General features: G+C 44.5%; 1 protein-coding gene across 16 annotated transcripts in view; it reads left to right on the forward strand.

Annotated features, from left to right (window-relative positions):
- The window catches only part of Wdr27 (WD repeat domain 27), a 111,230-nt gene that overhangs the window by 38,204 nt on the left and 56,201 nt on the right, over positions 1–16,825 (forward strand). For 8 of the 16 annotated variants that reach the window (XR_013107941.1, XR_013107940.1, XM_076926553.1 and 5 more), the window contains 6 exons: positions 4,775–4,918; positions 5,404–5,501; positions 6,971–7,060; positions 12,353–12,474; positions 13,958–14,091; positions 14,335–14,427. The exons of 1 other annotated variant lie outside the window; for it this stretch is intronic. Coding sequence is in view for 13 of the 15 variants with exons in the window: in XM_076926553.1 (XP_076782668.1) it covers positions 4,775–4,918; positions 5,404–5,501; positions 6,971–7,060; positions 12,353–12,474; positions 13,958–14,091; positions 14,335–14,427 (681 nt within the window). In the remaining 2 variants the exon portion in view is untranslated. The remainder of the gene's footprint in view (positions 1–4,774; positions 4,919–5,403; positions 5,502–6,970; positions 7,061–12,352; positions 12,475–13,957; positions 14,092–14,334; positions 14,428–16,825) is intronic. 7 more of the 16 variants (XM_076926561.1, XM_076926563.1, XM_076926562.1 and 4 more) reach the window with 3 other exon arrangements.

A 16,825-nucleotide genomic window follows, 5' to 3' on the forward strand; every position in this document is an offset into this window, starting at 1 on the left:
TGCCAAGGCCACCCTCAACTACCTATACAGGTGGAGCCATGAGTCTTCCCCCCCCCCTTTGTGTTCTCGGGCTGGAGATTTTAGAATGGCTACTCCTGCTTGTTTCTTAGGACCATTTGCTTGAAAAATTGTTTTCTAGCCTTTTACTCTAAGGTAGAGTCTGTCTTTGCACTGAGGTGGGTTTCCTGTATGCAGCAAAATGTTGGGTCCCATTTATGTATCCAGTCCATTAGCCTATGTCTTTTAATTGGGCAACTGAGTCCATTGATGTTAGGAGATATTAAGGAACAGTGATTGTTGTCTCCTGTTAATTTTGTTATTAGAGGTGAAGTTATCTTTGTGTGGCTATCTTCTATTAGATTTGTTGGAAGAGGATTACTTTCTTGCTCTTTCTAGGGTATAATTTCCCTCCTTGTATTGGAGCTTTCCTGCTATTATCCTTTGTAATGCTGGGTTTGTGGAAAGATATTGTGTAGATTTGGTTTTGTCATGGAATATCTCGGTTTCTCCATCTATGGTAATTGAGAGTTTTGCTGGGTATAGTAGCCTGGGCTGACATTTGTGTTCTCTTAGGGTCTGTAGACATCTGTCCAGCATCTTCTAGCTTTTATAGTATCTGGTGAGAAGTCTGGTGTAATTCTGATAGGTCTACCTTTATATGTTACTTGGCCTTTCTCCCTTACTGCATTTAATGTTCTTTCTTTGTTTTGTGCACTTGGTGTTTTGATTATTATGTGACGTGAGGTAATTCTTTTCTGGTCTAGTCTATTCGGCATTCTATAGGCTTCTTGTATGTTTATGGGCATCTCTTTCTTTAGATTAGGAAAGATTTCTTCTATAATTTTGTTGAAGATATTTATTGGCCCTTTAAGTTGGGAATCTTCACTCTCATCTAAACCTATTATCCTTAGGTTTGGTCTCCTCATTGTGTCCTGGATTTCCTGGATATTTTGTGTTAAGAACTTTTTGCATTTTGCATTTTCTTTGATGGTTGTGTTGGTGTTTTCTATGGTATCTTCTGCACCTGAGATTCTCTCTTCTCTTTTGTATTCTGTTGGTGATGCTTGTGTCTATGACTCCTGATTTCTTTCCTAGGTTTTCTATCTCCAGCGTAGTCTCCCTTTGTGATTTCTTGATTGTTTCTACTTCCATTTTTATGTTCTGGATGGTTTTGTTCAATTCCTTCACCTGTTTGGTTGTGTTCTCTTGTAATTCTTTAAGGGATTTTTGTGTTTCCTCTTTAAGGGTTTCTACCTATTTACCCGTGTTCTCCTCAAATTCTTTGAGAGTGTTATTTATGTTTTTTCTTAAAGTCCTCTATCATCATCATTAGAAGTGATTTTAAATCTGAATCTTGCTTTCCTGGTGATATGAGGAATTCATGACTTTCTTGTGTGGGAAAACTAGGTTCTATTGATGTCAAGTACCCTGGGTTGCTGATGCTTATATTTTTGTGCTTGCCTTTTGCCATCTGTATCTCCTTAGTGCTACCTGCCCTGTCCCTGACTGGAGCCTGTCTTTCCTATTATCTTGGTTGTATCAGAACTTTGTGGGGTGGGTGTAACTACTGGGGTAAGTGCTGGGCCCAAAATCTGCTCAGTGCTCAAGCACAGACAGGATGCTGCCCAGGTTAGAGCTCTGGAAGCCCCGTTTCCTCTGGGTTCTTAGAGATTGGGGGCAGAGCTGCCACCCAAGATCTGCTCAGTGCTCTGGCTCAGACGAAAGGGAACCAGTGCTCCGGGCTGGGAGTGACTTCCTGGGTCCTTGTGGGTCCCAGTTACTCCCTGTTTGGGGTGAATATTGCTGTCTGCTTACCTAAGGTACTGCCCGGGTTAGAGTTCCTGGGAGCCCCACTTCCTCTGGGTTCTATGTGATTGGGGGCAGAGCTGCCACCCAAGATCTGCTCAGTGCTCTGGCCCAGATCGGAAGGAACCAGTGCTCTGGGCTGGGAGTTACTTTCTGGGTCCTTGTGGGTCCCAGTTACCGCTTCCATATTTCTTAAAGACTACTTATGTGTAATTCTTAAGACTATATATTCATAAATATTGAAATAAATATGTCACTGACATGTATCCTTTAAATCATATATGATTGATTCATTTTAGTAATTTGGACATTTTTCCCTTTTTATTATATTATTAATTTTGAAGTAGTGAATTTTTGATAAAATGCAGTTGTAGGAAAACAATGTGTTTGATGGCCGACCACCCCTGAGAAGCGTTTGAAGTCACAGAGGGGACAGCTACAGAGCTAATGCTGCTTTAGTGCTGCTTCTTAGTGGTCACTGCTAGTCCATTGACCTGAACAGACTACAAACACAGCCTGAATGTCTGTATAAAGAGACTTTGGGCCTTGGGTTGTCTCAGGCTAAACTTGAAATATATAATGAAAAAACAGATTATAGGTTACCTAAGTTAACACTCATTTTAACGTACCTTATACCCCCTTACTGTTTTTACAGAAATGCTTCCTGGGGCTTTGAGTGTTTGTGATTGACTTTTGTCAATTGCACCAGTTCCCGGGGCTCAGGGTGTGCTGTTTCAGCACAAATGTAGAGCATTCTCTGATGAGCCTGACATGCTTCATCCACTCATCTCACTAGGCCACCCTCCCACCTGCTAGAGTCCTCACTATTCTATGTTCAGGTCAACTTTTTGAATTTTTGAAAGCTTACACATATGAGTGAGACCATATGGTATTTTGAGGTCCTGTGTTCACATGTGATCGAGGAATACAATATTTGAAGTTCTGTGTCTGGCACATTTTACTTATCATCCTTTGGTTCCTGTCCAGTCTACTACAAATGGTAGGATGTTATTACTTTGCAGCTGGATTTCCTTTCTAAAGATTTATTTTACTTTTAGTGATAGTGTCTTTGAGTGTCCACAGAGGCCAGCAGAGGGCGCCGGACTATGCCATTGAAGCTATAGAGCAATGTGAGCTGTCTAATGTAGGTGTTGGGGATTGGAATGGGTACCCAGAAAGAACAGCAAGTATTCTTAACTGCTGGCTATCTTTCTAGCACAAGTCTTAGTATTTTCTCATAGTGCATAGATAGCACATTTCACTCATATACTGATGGTACCTCGGCTGATTTTGTAGTTTAGCTGTAGTGAACAGTGCATCGGTGAACACAGACAAGCAAGCATCTCTTTGGCAACGATTATTTCCTTTGAGTCTGTACCAAGAGTGAGACTGGATCATAAGATAGTTTTCATTTAAAGTTTTGAGGTATCTCTGTCCTGTGTTCCACTGTAGCTGTTGTAACTTAAATCTCCCCTTACAGTGGATCGAGGGTTTCCTGTCTTCACAGTCTCGGTAGTATTTGCTGTTTTGTTTATTTTGTTTTATAAATTGTAGTCTTAGATTGGAATGACATTGTAAATCATATTAACTTGTATTGATCTGTCATCATACTGCGTTTTAAAAAATGTACTTTCTGTTGTTAAGTAGAGTATATTCATAGCATTTTAAATGTGATTTTAGTATTCTAGATATGATTTTAACTATGCATATTGACATTTTTCCTAAACATTTTTTTCTTTTTGCTTTTCCTTACCTACCGGAGTGTTTAGTGTTTCCTGGTGACCCTGGGCCTCCAGAGTGACCTGAGCCCCTGGTGCTCTTCGTACTCTTTCCTCCCATAGGAACCTGCTTACACTGGGCTGGTTTCTACTGTGGCAATCCTGCTTTATAGATGAGAAATCTTTTTGTATCATTTTGGCTCTTATGGGAAGAAGAGGCAAAAAGATATGAGGACCTCTTAAAGGTCCTTAAAGTTTAGGAAATGGTATTTTTAGTGCTTAAAATGGTATTTTCTCAGGAAGCAGTTTGCAGATGCTAACAGGCGTGGGGTGGGAAGAGTGATGCTCACTTGCTGGAGGTGGGCCAGTGTCACCAGCTTCTACTGAGCATGAATGTATGATAAATAGCCCTATCAGATTAACATCTAGGCAACAAACTAGATATTCCCCCACCACACCCAGTGATTGATTCTGCCATAACCATGGAGCACACAAGGCCCCTTTACAGTGAGGGAACCTAGAAGAGAAAGGAATGCCAGGATCAACATGATGCTTGAGGAAAATGGGCCTTCATGGTGCAGTGAGTTCTCAGGCTGCAGGCTGCTGAGACCTTGGTAAACTTTGCTGTCTTTGCATGGCCCTAGGAGACTGGTGCTGTCCACTCTCTGAGCACCTTCCCTGTAAGTACCCACGCCCTTCCCTTGTCAAACTTGGTTTCCTTTAGAATGGGATTCTTTCATGGCAACTATTAACTGAGTGTAGATTATCTGGATACAATCATTCCCAACCTAAGGTAAATTTTCATTTTTATGGGTACAAAAAAGCCATATGCATTCCATGTAACCCACTCTTGTGTTGGACGTTCATGTTTTCTGAGTAAATGGTGTGGGTGTGATTCCTTCCTGGGATTCTGAGCAGTGGCCTGAAGTGCTGCTCCCAGTGGTCACCAAGGGACAGCTGGCACTCAGCCTGGCATTGTCACTGCTGTGCTTCAGTACAGGGGTATTCAATGCCTGTCATGGAACAAGCCTTGTGTCATGTCGTTGTGCCTGTGTTGGGCTTGTGGGAGTATCTGGATATGTTCATAGAAGGCTAAGTTAAACCCTGCAAATCTATAGTTAGGTATGCAGAGTACATTCCTGGCTTAGGGTATTTTCAACTTATGATTTTTAAATTAATTAATTTTTATTTATTCACTTTACATCCTGCTCACTGCCCCGCTTCCTCTATCCCCTTCCCCCTTTCCTCAGAGCACATGGGCTCCCTCGCCCTACCAGGCATCTCCCTACCCTGGTACATCAAGTCTCTCTGGGGCTAGGCATATCCTCTTCCACTGAGGCCAGACCAAGCAGCCCAACTAGAAGAACATATCCCTATCCTACCATGACTCCGTTGTAAGTTGAAAAGTACCTCTAGTTAGTATTATAATACCAACCCATAGCTGTATGGAGCCAGGGGCTTGGAAGATGGCTTAATGGTTACGAGTGCTTGCTGTTCAAACAAGGCGGTGTGAATTTGAATCCTTAACACCCACATAAAGGCTGGGCATTTATGCCCATAAGCACAGTATTGAGGGAAGGAGACAGGAGGATCCTGGATGTTCACTGAAGAATGACATTTGAGGTTGACCTCTGACCTCCTTATGCACACATGTATACCTGTTTGCACACAAATCCACAAAGATACATGTCTTTTTGACAATAGAAAATAAAAATCTGTTTTAAAGAGTTATTCATGATTGTGACTATAAGTTTAGATAGATTTTTAGTTCTAGTTATATAAAATGATATATTTACGTAAAGGGAAATATACTTAATGTAGTTTATTTCTAATCTTACTTGAAATTATCTCTTGGTTTTTACTATGACTTTCCTTAAAGTAAAGAGTACTCTTTGGAGAGTTTCCTACCCAGAAATCTCAGCAGAAAGGTTGCTGTAGCCCAGGAACCTGTTGCTGTGAACTGTCTGCAGTTCTCAGGTAAGCCAAACCTCTTGTTGGAACCATTTGCTCTTCTTACCTGAAGCTGGATTCTGCCTGCTGTCTCCGTATGAATCTTGATTGATGTGGTCAGGATTCTCTAGAGGGACAGAATTGATATAATGAAAATATATGTAGGACTTTAGTGACTTAGAGACTGTGGTCCAGCTATTCTAATAATCCCTATCTCCTGACAGAAAGGCTAAGAATCCAGTAGGTGTTCAGTCCATGGAGCAGGATGTTTCAGCTGGTCTTCAGGCTGTGCTGGAATCCTGAAGAAATAGGTGTTAAACCAGTGAAGGAATGCTTCAGCAGCAGGGTAGATGAAGTTGCCAGCAACAATGAGGGGCAAAGGGTCAAAGCTTCCTTCTTTCATGTCCTTTTACGTGGGTTACTACCAGGTATGACCTAGGTTTGAGGCAGATCTTCCTACCTCAAATGATCCAACCAAGAAAACTTGCACAGGTGTGCCCATCTGCTTGGCTTTAGGTTGATTCCAGATGTAGTCAAGTCGACAACCAAAATAAGTCATGAGATTGGTACTGATGTTTCATAGCATGGTTTGGGTCTGGAATTGAGTGAGACTGCAGTTGCACCTGATGGGGGCTATCACAGGGCACTTCTGTCCTGCAGCACTGCCAGATGGCTCACACACACTTTCTGTGAAGACCTTTTAACACAGAAGCTAGAGATCTGATCACAGGGACATCACAAGGTGGTCTTGACACTGCCCTGTGAGCTGTGTCCCTTCCTCCAATGGACTGTGTCTCACAAAGAAGAGCAGCTCTTGACTTCCCCAGGGCTGCTATGTTCTCAAATGGATCTTCCCTGCCTTCCTTCCTGGAGCTCCTCATGGGCTCTTACACATTATTTGATAAAGTGTCTGAAGGGAGTGAAGTGGTTGCTTGTGAGTACCTGTGACTTTGTAAAGGAAGTTTTAGAAAGAAACACTTTCACCTTCTTCAAAGTGTTTGTGGTGGGTTACCTAAAAGTTAAAATTTATCACTCTGGCTCACAGAACTGCTTTTCAGATAATTCTAGACAAATGCCTTTTGAAAATCTAATATGCAGTGCTTGTCAGGGGTATTTTGATATTTACTGTTTCCATCTGTGAAGTTGCACGTTTGGTGAAGATTCCCCACTTTGTTGTGAAAGTGCTGTCACTGTGCAGCAGCCTGCAGCCTGGGCCCTGCTCCTTTTGTTTTTCTTCTGTGAGCAGAAGGTCCCAGTGACAGCTGCTCTGTGACGTTTGGGGAGGGTGGTGATGGTCCTGATGAAGGGTTGGTTCAGGGCCTGGCATATTCCTTGGGAAGGGGGGCATGAGAAAGGTGAGTGAGCCTTGTTATGTGTTGTATCCAATTCTTCTCTACTCGAGAAAATGACTATTTATCTAAATGTTCTCCACTGTCAGTTGACTAGAGGGCTTCGCATGTCACGATTTGATAGAGTTGTTCATTTTTTTTAAACAGGGGATGGACAGCAGCTGGCCTGTGGCTTAGGTAACCACCTGTCCCTGGTCTTCGACGCCAGCCTTTCTGGAGCACCGGCTGCCTTTTCAGGTTTCTTTATTTTTGAGGGCTGGGAAGGGATGGGGTGTCCTCCCAGTGCGTGAGCTTTGTAATACAAGGCATCCAGCTATGGCCAGGGCCTTCGTGGGCAACAGCATTGGAACAGTTCTGCTCAGTGAAGGAAGCCCTACAGAGCTAAAATATGTTTAATTTAATAAAAAGTTTTTATTGAAGTGTGTTTTGAAATTTAGTAGGGTTTTTAATGGATGTTTTAATACATTAAGCTGCTCAATACTTGTAAAATATAAAAGCAACCATGTTAAAGTTGCTACTGTGGTAATTTCCTAACTGATAAATAATTTTTCCTGGTTTTACAGCCAACAATTCTTAGCTCTTCAGTAAGGTCCTGAAGCTGCTTTGGAAACATGTACTTGCTAGGTATTTTTACTGAATACAAATACACACAGAAGTCCTTTGACTTATGTTCATTTGCCTTATATGCCCGCTTGGGTAGCAGTGGACAGACACTCCTTCCTAACTAGGGATAGGGGCACAGATATGGGTGTGCCATGAAGTACTAGGAAGGTGATGGGGTCAGGACCAGATAAGGTTAGGCTTACAATCAGAGGTACACTGTGGCCCATGTATGTTGGGTCCCTGGCCTATAGCTCGAACTGTGTAGTCTGCATCAGGGTCCTCATAGTGTCTAGGGTAGTTTGAAAGAGAAAGGGGAGTGCCCTAAGTAGGTCTATAGTCATCCATGATGGTCTTGTCCTGGGGTGTGGGTGTGGAGCACCAGTTCCCAGCCTTCTGTGGTGTATTGAAGGACCAGGTTGTGACTGTTCATATAGAGCGTCTCTGTGTGATCCTGCCTTGTCCATTGCTGGTGCTGGCTTTCAGATTCAAGTTGGTGCAGTCTAGGGTGGCAGCTTATGCTGTGGTAAGTAGAAGATAAAATATGAGGAGAATATTCCAGCTCTGAATGGGTCATCCACTTCTTGAGAAACCTGCAGTCTGGTGGATTTGCCCCACCTGCTTCTCCTTTGTGTGCTGCCCTGCAGCCTCTGCACCGGAGGTTAGGGGACGAGGTGGGTCTAGACATCCCAGTTTGTCATCTAAGAAGTGTGGGTGTTATTATGTAGCTGATAGAAAAGTGACTTGAGAAGTCGGGAAGTAGGATTGTGCAGGGCAGGTACTGAGCAAGCATGTTGTCAGGATGCTCAGATGTGCCCTGTCCCCAGGGCAGACGTAAGCCAGTGCCAGTGTTGCTCTCTGCTGGTGCAGTCACAGTGCCATTTCCCGGTGGCCTTGAGTGTTCTCAAGCTTGGTGAGTGCTTGAGACTTTTGTCAGTGCTGTTTATTTATTTGTTCTTAATTGATTGTTTAAGAATTTGATCATACTCACTTCCTCAACTCTTCCCAGATTCACCCCTTCCTTAACAACCCAGTGTTTTGGTCTTTGTCTTCTTTTTTAACCCACCAATTCCAATTTGTATTGTCCATAAACTTTTGTATGTCTGGCCCTCACTGGAGTTTGACTGAACTACAAGGGCCATGACCTTCAAGTAAACCAACTCTCCCTCTCCCAGCTGCCATCAGTTGCCAATAGCGCTTCACACCCACCTCTCCTCTCCACACTGGGATTTTGTCTGGTCTGAGCTTGCACAGATCTTATTCATGCTGCCAGAACTGCAGTGAGTTTATATGCCAACTGCCTTGCTGTGTCTGGAAAGCACAGCCTCCTTGTACTCTTCTGCCATCTCTGGCCCTTTCTGCCTGTTTCTTCTCCTGAGCCTTGGGAGGGAGTGCTATAGCTGGAGTAGATGCCACATTCAGATTGAGCACTTCAGTTTCTTACAGCGTTTGCGTCTTCACCAGATGTAGGACTCTGTGTTAATCACTGCCTGTTGAGGAAGGCAGTGGATGTGATGATGGTTGAGAGGTGCACTAGTCTATAGCTATATGGTTGAGACATGAGGAGTCAGTGTCGCACTGTGGCCATTCAGCAGAGAACTAGTACTATGTTCTCTCCTAGGCCCTATGGCCTGCCTACTAGCCACACGTTCTTAGCCCTGATATTGGTGCCTGGTATGGGTTTCAATTTGTGGATGGGCCTTAAATCCAACCAGAAAATAGTTTATCACTAGGACATTCATGCCACTATTACCATGGCTGTGTCCTGTCAGGCCCAATGCAGCATTCAGAGTTTGCAGCCAGGTACAATCTATGATAACTTCTCTGTTATCATATAGGTGCAGTGTGCACAGCACCTCCCAGTGCTGTGGAAGCCAGCCAGTAGGGATGAAACTTCAGGTGTTAACCAGCTTCATTTTTTTTGTATTCCATGACTCAAGCATGTGATGTCTTTATCAATGGAGTCTTACCATCAAAACATCGGCAATGGCCTGTAATATTCGGGGTTCTGTAAGTTTAAGAGTGGTAACCATTCTGGACTCTGGGCTTTTCATTTGTTAGCCTATGTCATCTAGTAGGGGTTTGTCACCGCATTATAGAGTAACTCCATTTAAATTCTTCTTATATGTGTATGTATACATTTTAAGTATGCTTACTTTTACAGTTGTAGGCTTCCATGTGACTTTTTCAAAAGTTCTTCAGTGTTAGTTACCTCATGTTCTTGCTCCACCGTGTTCCCAGCCCCCACCCCATTTAACCTTCCCTTTCCCATTACTACCCTTCACCTCTTTATACCATTTCATTTGCTCTCTGCTTCCTTGAAAGCCCCACCTTATGGCCCCTTACTAATTTCCTGACTTCCATAGGAATTCCAGATGAAACACACATATCTTTTTTTTATTGGGTATTATATTTACATTTCAAATTTTATCCCCTTACTCCACTTTTCCCCACCACCCAGAAACCTCCTATCTCATCCCCCCTCTTCATGCTTCTATGAGGCTGTGCCCGAACCTACCCCCTGCCCCCACTACCCCCTCCCCACCCTCACAATCCCCCCTACTCTGTGTTCGTTTTTCATGGGGCCAAGAATCTCCTCTCCCACCTATGCCCAGCAAGGCCATCCTCCCCTACATATACCGCTGGAGTCATGGGTCCCTCCCTATGTGGTTTAGACCCTAGGGGGCTCTGGTTGGTTGGTATTGTTGCTTTCCTCCTGGGGTCACAAACCCTTTCTGCTCCTTCAATCTTCTCTCTAACTTCTCCATTGGGAACCTTTGATCATATCAGTGGTTAGCTGGAAACACACATATCTTAAGAGTCAAAGATCATACCCACGAATTATCGAAAACATGGAACGTTGTGTCTCTGGGTCTGGGTTACTACACTCAGGATGGTTGTTTCCATCCATCTCCATTGACCCGGGGATTTCATAATCTTGTTTTTCTTAAAGGCTGAATAATGTTTTATTGAATAAACATACTACATTTTCGTTGTACATAGATCAGTTGATAGACACCTAGGCTGTTTCCATATTCCGACTGTTATGAGTAGAGCAGTAGTGAGCATGGGTGAGCCAGTGTCTCTACAGTAGGATGTAGAGTCCCTTGGGTGTGGGATGTTATAGCTGGATCACGTGGTATTCTTTTTCCAGCGTTTTGAGCAACTTGCACACAGATTTCACAGTGTTCCATGTTGTGTTCCCACAGTAGTGAGTAAATGTTCCTTGGGCATTTGAGAGGTTCTTTGTGCTTTTGTGAAAAATGCCAGATCTCGACACAAGAGGGCAGCAAAGTCATTTGGCATAATTTTTCTGCTTGGTAACTTTTTGCTCTGTTTTGAGGTCCTGTTTCAGAGTGGCATCCCACTTACAGTACTTTCTGGCCTTCCATTTCTATTGGTGGCTTTCTGGACAGTGTGCTCTGGCGATACTGTTTCACTGAGTGCCCTTTTAATTGCAGTGTGCATGTTCCCGTACTGAGAGCAGCCTGGGTTAGTTAGATTCTTGTCAAAGTTGTGGTTCCTTATGCTGCAGACTTTACCACAGGGCACCATGGAGTGGAATGTGATGGTTCAGTGTGTCTTGGGTCACTGATGTTCTGTGTATGCCTGACACTGTGCAGCCTCCAGCTCCCCTGTCTACCTGTTCCGACTGGCTCACCCAGGGAAGAGCCCATGATGCTGTCTTCAGTTTCTGTTTCTATGAATCCTTGCGCTCTTGGATCTCTCAGAACTTCACTCAGGTAGCTGTGGTTTCAAGTTTGCTTTGTAGAGACTGTAAGGGCAAAGGTGGGATTAGGAGACAGCATGTTCCTTGTCAGAAAGAGATTGAAGAGTAGGCCTTGCATAACTGAAGGTCAGTCCCACCTGCTTGTGGGTTTCCTACCAGTGCTGTCCACTGGTGTGCTGGCACCTGTATAAGCCAGCATCCACAGCAGCCATTGGCCAGAGCAGAACATGTCCAAACATCCTCACGGAGTTCTTCTGTCTTCTCCCTTTAAAACTAAAAGAAAAGGCCTATTTATACTGACAGGTTATCCACAGGGTCCAGAGATCAATGTACTCTCTTTTAGAGCACTGTTTTTTTATAATGTGGTATTAGAACTTCCCCCAACCTGTGTACACGAAGTCAGAATGTTATCTTTAACAAATGTGAGATTTTAGAAAGGCCTCCTCTACAAGCCGCATCAGTAGGCCTTTATATAGAGAGACTCTTTTATAAGCACCACCTGTCAATAAAAAGGCTAGTGGCCAGAGAATGGAGGCAGAACACAGCAGGAAGAGAGAGGATTCTGGGAAACAGTAAGACAGGTATAAGCCAGCAGGTAAATGAACTCGGGGAAACACTGAGAATAATGCTGAGGAGACACCAAGGAAGAAGCAGACTGGGACCAAAGCGGGTGGGGTAGCTAACTAAATGGTAGATATAGAATAGTTTAAATGGGCTAAATAAGTTATGAGCTAGTCAGGAAATGAGCCAAAGTTTATGGCCTAGGTATTTAATAATAAATAATTAGTTTCAGAGTTGTCGTTCCAGGAGCAGGGGCAAGGAAAGAAGAAAAACCTGAGTTTTCCTTAATTCATATAACCTTTAATGCAAGGTTATATAGTGCTGGACTTCTATAGTGCTGGACTTCTATAGTGCTGGACTTCTATAGTGCTGGACTTCTATAGTGCTGGACTTCTATAGTGCTGGACTTCTATAGTGCTGGACTTCTATAGTGCTGGACTTCTATAGTGCTGGACTTACATAGTGCTGGACTTCTATAGTGCTGGACTTCTATAGTGCTGGACTTACATAGTGCTGGACTTGGTCTTTTAGCCGAACAGCAAGAAACTGCTTCCCTTATTTCTTGAGAAGAAGCAGTTCTGGCCTGTTCTTCTACAGGTAGACATTCTATTTAGTTTCCCTTTATCCTGAATACCTAGGTCATGATGGAGCTGTGGGCACTGTCTGCTGGAGCCATGACAAGAGGTGGTTGCTGTCTACGGGCCGAGACCAGACACTGAGGGTGTGGTCAGTTCACAGGACAGAACTCATGCTGCTTTTGGTAATGTGTATGTGAGCACCTGTGTCATGGTGGCCAGTGACATCAGACAAAATTCTTAGTGACCCTGAGCTATGGACAGTCACAACTGTCTACCTCTCTTTGGGGGAGACCAGCAACAGATACAATGAGGATCTGTTTTACTACAGTAGACACACGATGGTGGGGTAGTTTCTTCCACTCATTCACAGATGAAACACATGCATATATAACACATAGCAACACACTTTTGGTCAGTATATATTTGCATTTGTTATGGCATGAAAATGGCAAAATATCCACAGTAAAGCACAGCTAACTTCACATTAGTTTATTGTTATATCGCAGAGGTAATAATGATGGTCTGGAGGACACTATGAAGGAGCATAGCGACTGGACTGGCTTAAAGGAACGTATGTAAGGCTATTTGGAAATAGAGTGAGAAAGGAGAGACAGACAGAGCATGGAACTCTTACTACTAAGGTGGAAAGAAGAGAGGATGCTAAGAAACCTTGCTTCTACTCATGAATTGTGACCTTACGAACTGCAAACATAACCCAGAAGTGGTGAACATTTCAGACACGTCAGACAGAGGCTGAGTCTGGATGTTTTGACTTCTAATATTTAAACTTAACAGTATATGATAGTGTTAGAAATTGTACTTTGAAGCTTGACCTTTTCTTGGCCTAGAGACCCAAGGATGCAATACTCTGGTAATGCTGGGTTAGGCTGCACATGCTCAGTTGGTCTTATGACCCAACCTCTGCAGGGTCGGGATACTAAGCTGAGATACTGGATGGTTGGGTAGGCATTGAGTGCATAGTCAATGGCCACAGGCAGGTGTCCACTTATAGGACACTTCTGGAGAGGGCAGAGGGCAGATGGGCTGGTCAGGGTCAGTGCTCCACTGGAAGTTCTCAGCAGCACCAAAGGAGTGACTGTCCTGCAACAGGGATCAGTGCTAGTCTCTGTGTGGGCTTGATTGCATGAGACACAGCGCTGGTCTTCCTTTAAAATTAAAACAAAAGTTGCTTTTAAATTTGGGTGGATTACCCTAGGCTCCTTTAGAGCCCTGCTTCTTATACCGTGTTTCAGATGGTGCTCTCTGCTTCAACAGTGGTTGACTGTCTTTGATAGTCAATGTTTCATTTCCCCCACTTTTCCAATCTTTTGAGGCAGTTGTGTAACACAAGCCTGTAAACCCTGATCAAGGAGGCTGAGGCCAGATGGATCATCCTCTAAGTCAGTTTGAGGGCAGTATGAGTTACATAGTGATCCCGTCTTGACATTCCTTTACCCCCAAATTTTCAAATTTTCTTCAAATAAGCTTTGGCAGTGGTCAGTAAGCAAAAATCAGCATTGTGTGTTGGCTGTGACAAGACATGTGTTCAGGATGAGGACAGAGTGTGTGTGTGTCTGTGTGTGTGTGTGTGTGTGTGTGTGTGTATAGTGTTGCGGAGAGACTATTAGTGTGCTGCAGGGTTCTCACAGTTGTTCTGCCTCACAGGCTCCAGATGCTTTTCCTAAGCCAGTAATATCTGCACAATTCTACTACATGGATACTTTCATACTGCTGTCTTCCGGCCCTGAATTTTGTCTGTTGAAATACCACATTGACCTCTGTAGAGACGACATATGCAGGTAGGTGGCTTTGAGCCTCCTGCTCTGACTCCAGAGAGCTAGCCCACTTTCCCACTTGGCCCCGCCTCTTCATTCCTAGAGACATGAACTTTAAAATCTTAAACTAAACAACAACAACAAAAAAATCCCAACAAACTTTTGCAAGAGGTAGTTTTAGTTATTGGCTTTTTAGCTCCCCTGGCTGTAACACATTTCTTTTTGTTCCTTAATTTTGCCTTGACCTTCACTTTGCCACTCCACAAGAGAAGAGCTAGTGCTGTCTTGTACGAGAAGTTCTGAGAGCATGTTTGCCTGTGCCTCTGCATCCCCATGGACAAATGGCAAGATGAATAACAAGTGTGTGTCAAGTAGCAGCTATAATGTAGGAACACTGGGAAGTGTAATGCATAGTTAAACAGTGGTATTCACATTCTGTAACTCAATGCAAACATCGATATGTTACTTAGAAGAATATCTAATAATAATGAGAGATTTTCAATACTTAAACTAAAAAATATTTTAGTATAAATATGGTTGCATATTAAAATATCTGGCACAATATTTATTATAATGTTCACTTATGTAAAAAGAGATCTTTTTCTTTTATATTTACCACCTTGTACAATAAGACAGGTTGTTTTCTAGTTTTAACATGTTTTTCTAGTTTTGTTATCATTGGAAAGCTGTTAAAAGCACAAGTAAATATGTGTCCTGATGAGTGATAACATGTGCCTGCTGCAACTCATCCCATTTCTTGGGTGTCAGCCACTTCCCAACCTTTTAGTCCTTCTAGGCAGGACACTTCATGTCATCATAGCAGGGTGAGATGACCCAAGTTAGAGTGAAGACTGCTAATTGACTACTGCATACCTCACCTCATGTGCTGGGTCAGAGATGCAGTGTCAGAACCAGTGTGGAGCCGAACCTAACCTATGTGTTTGACCCCACTCACCCCAGCCCATCCACCACACCTTTACCACCTCAGCCACCTATCCTACTTTATGCCGTCCCACTCTTTCCATCCCATCCCATCCCATCCCATCCTACCCCATCTCACTCATCCCATCCCATCCTACCCCATCTCACTCATCCCATCCTACCCTACCCCATCTCACTCATCCCATCCCATCCTACCCCATCTCACTCATCCCATCCTGCCCTACCCCATCTCACTCATCCCATCCCATCCTACCCCATCTCACTCATCCCATCATACCCTACCCCATCTCACTCATCCCATCCCATCCTACCCCATCTCACTCATCCCATCCGACCCTACCCCATCTCACTCATCCCATCCCATCCTACCCCATCTCACTCATCCCATCCTGCCCTACCCCATCTCACTCATCCCATCCCATCCTACCCCATCTCACTCATCCCATCATACCCTACCCCATCTCACTCATCCCATCCCATCCTACCCCATCTCACTCATCCCATCCCATCCTACCCCATCTCACTCATCCCATCCTACCCTACCCCATCTCACTCATCCCATCCTACCCCATCTCACTCATCCCATCCTACCCTACCCCATCTCACTCATCCCATCCTACTCTACCCCATCTCACTCATCCCATCCTACTCTACCCCATCTCACTCATCCCATCCTACCCTACCCCATCTCACTCATCCCATCCCATCCTACCCCATCTCACTCATCCCATCCTACCCTACCCCATCTCACTCATCCCATCCCATCCTACCCCATCTCACTCATCCCATCCCATCCTACCCCATCTCACTCATCCCATCATACCCTACCCCATCTCACTCATCCCATCATACCCTACCCCATCTCACTCATCCCATCCCATCCTACCCCATCTCACTCATCCCATCCCATCCTACCCCATCTCACTCATCCCATCCTACCCTACCCCATCTCACTCATCCCATCCTACCCCATCTCACTCATCCCATCCTACCCTACCCCATCTCACTCATCCCATCCTACTCTACCCCATCTCACTCATCCCATCCTACTCTACCCCATCTCACTCATCCCATCCTACCCTACCCCATCTCACTCATCCCATCCCATCCTACCCTACCCCATCTCACCCATCCCATCCCATCCTACCCCATCTCACCCATCCCATCCCATCCCATCCTACCCCATCTCACTCATCCCATCCTACCCTACCCCATCTCACTCATCCCATCCTACCCTACCCCATCTCACTCATCCCATCCTACCCTACCCCATCTCACTCATCCCATCCCATCCTACCCTACCCCATCTCACTCATCCCATCCCATCCTACCCCATCTCACTCATCCCATCCCACCCTACCCTACCCCATCTCACTCATCCCATCCTACCCTACCCCATCTCACTCATCCCATCCCATCCTACCCTACCCCATCTCACTCATCCCATCCCATCCTACCCCATCTCACTCATCCCATCCTACCCTACCCCATCTCACTCATCCCATCCTACCCTACCCCATCTCACTCATCCCATCCCATCCTACCCTACCCCATCTCACTCATCCCATCCTACCCTACCCCATCCTACTGTACCCATCCTATCCCATCCCAAACCAGAGAACCCTACCTGCTGTGATTGGCAGCTCCTGTCAGGAACACCACAACTTAAAGTTGGGTGAAGTGGGTCCCAACAAGGCCTTCTAGGCATTGGTCCACTGCTCTCTATCAAACTCTTGGTCCTTTTCTGTGGTCAACAATGGAGGCTCCAGCCTAGGCAGGCCTTTACTATGTACCTGGTTAGGTAGACACAGACTTA

The sequence above is a fragment of the Arvicanthis niloticus genome, chromosome 28 (genome assembly GCF_011762505.2).
Source record: "Arvicanthis niloticus isolate mArvNil1 chromosome 28, mArvNil1.pat.X, whole genome shotgun sequence".
NCBI lineage: Eukaryota > Metazoa > Chordata > Mammalia > Rodentia > Muridae > Arvicanthis > Arvicanthis niloticus.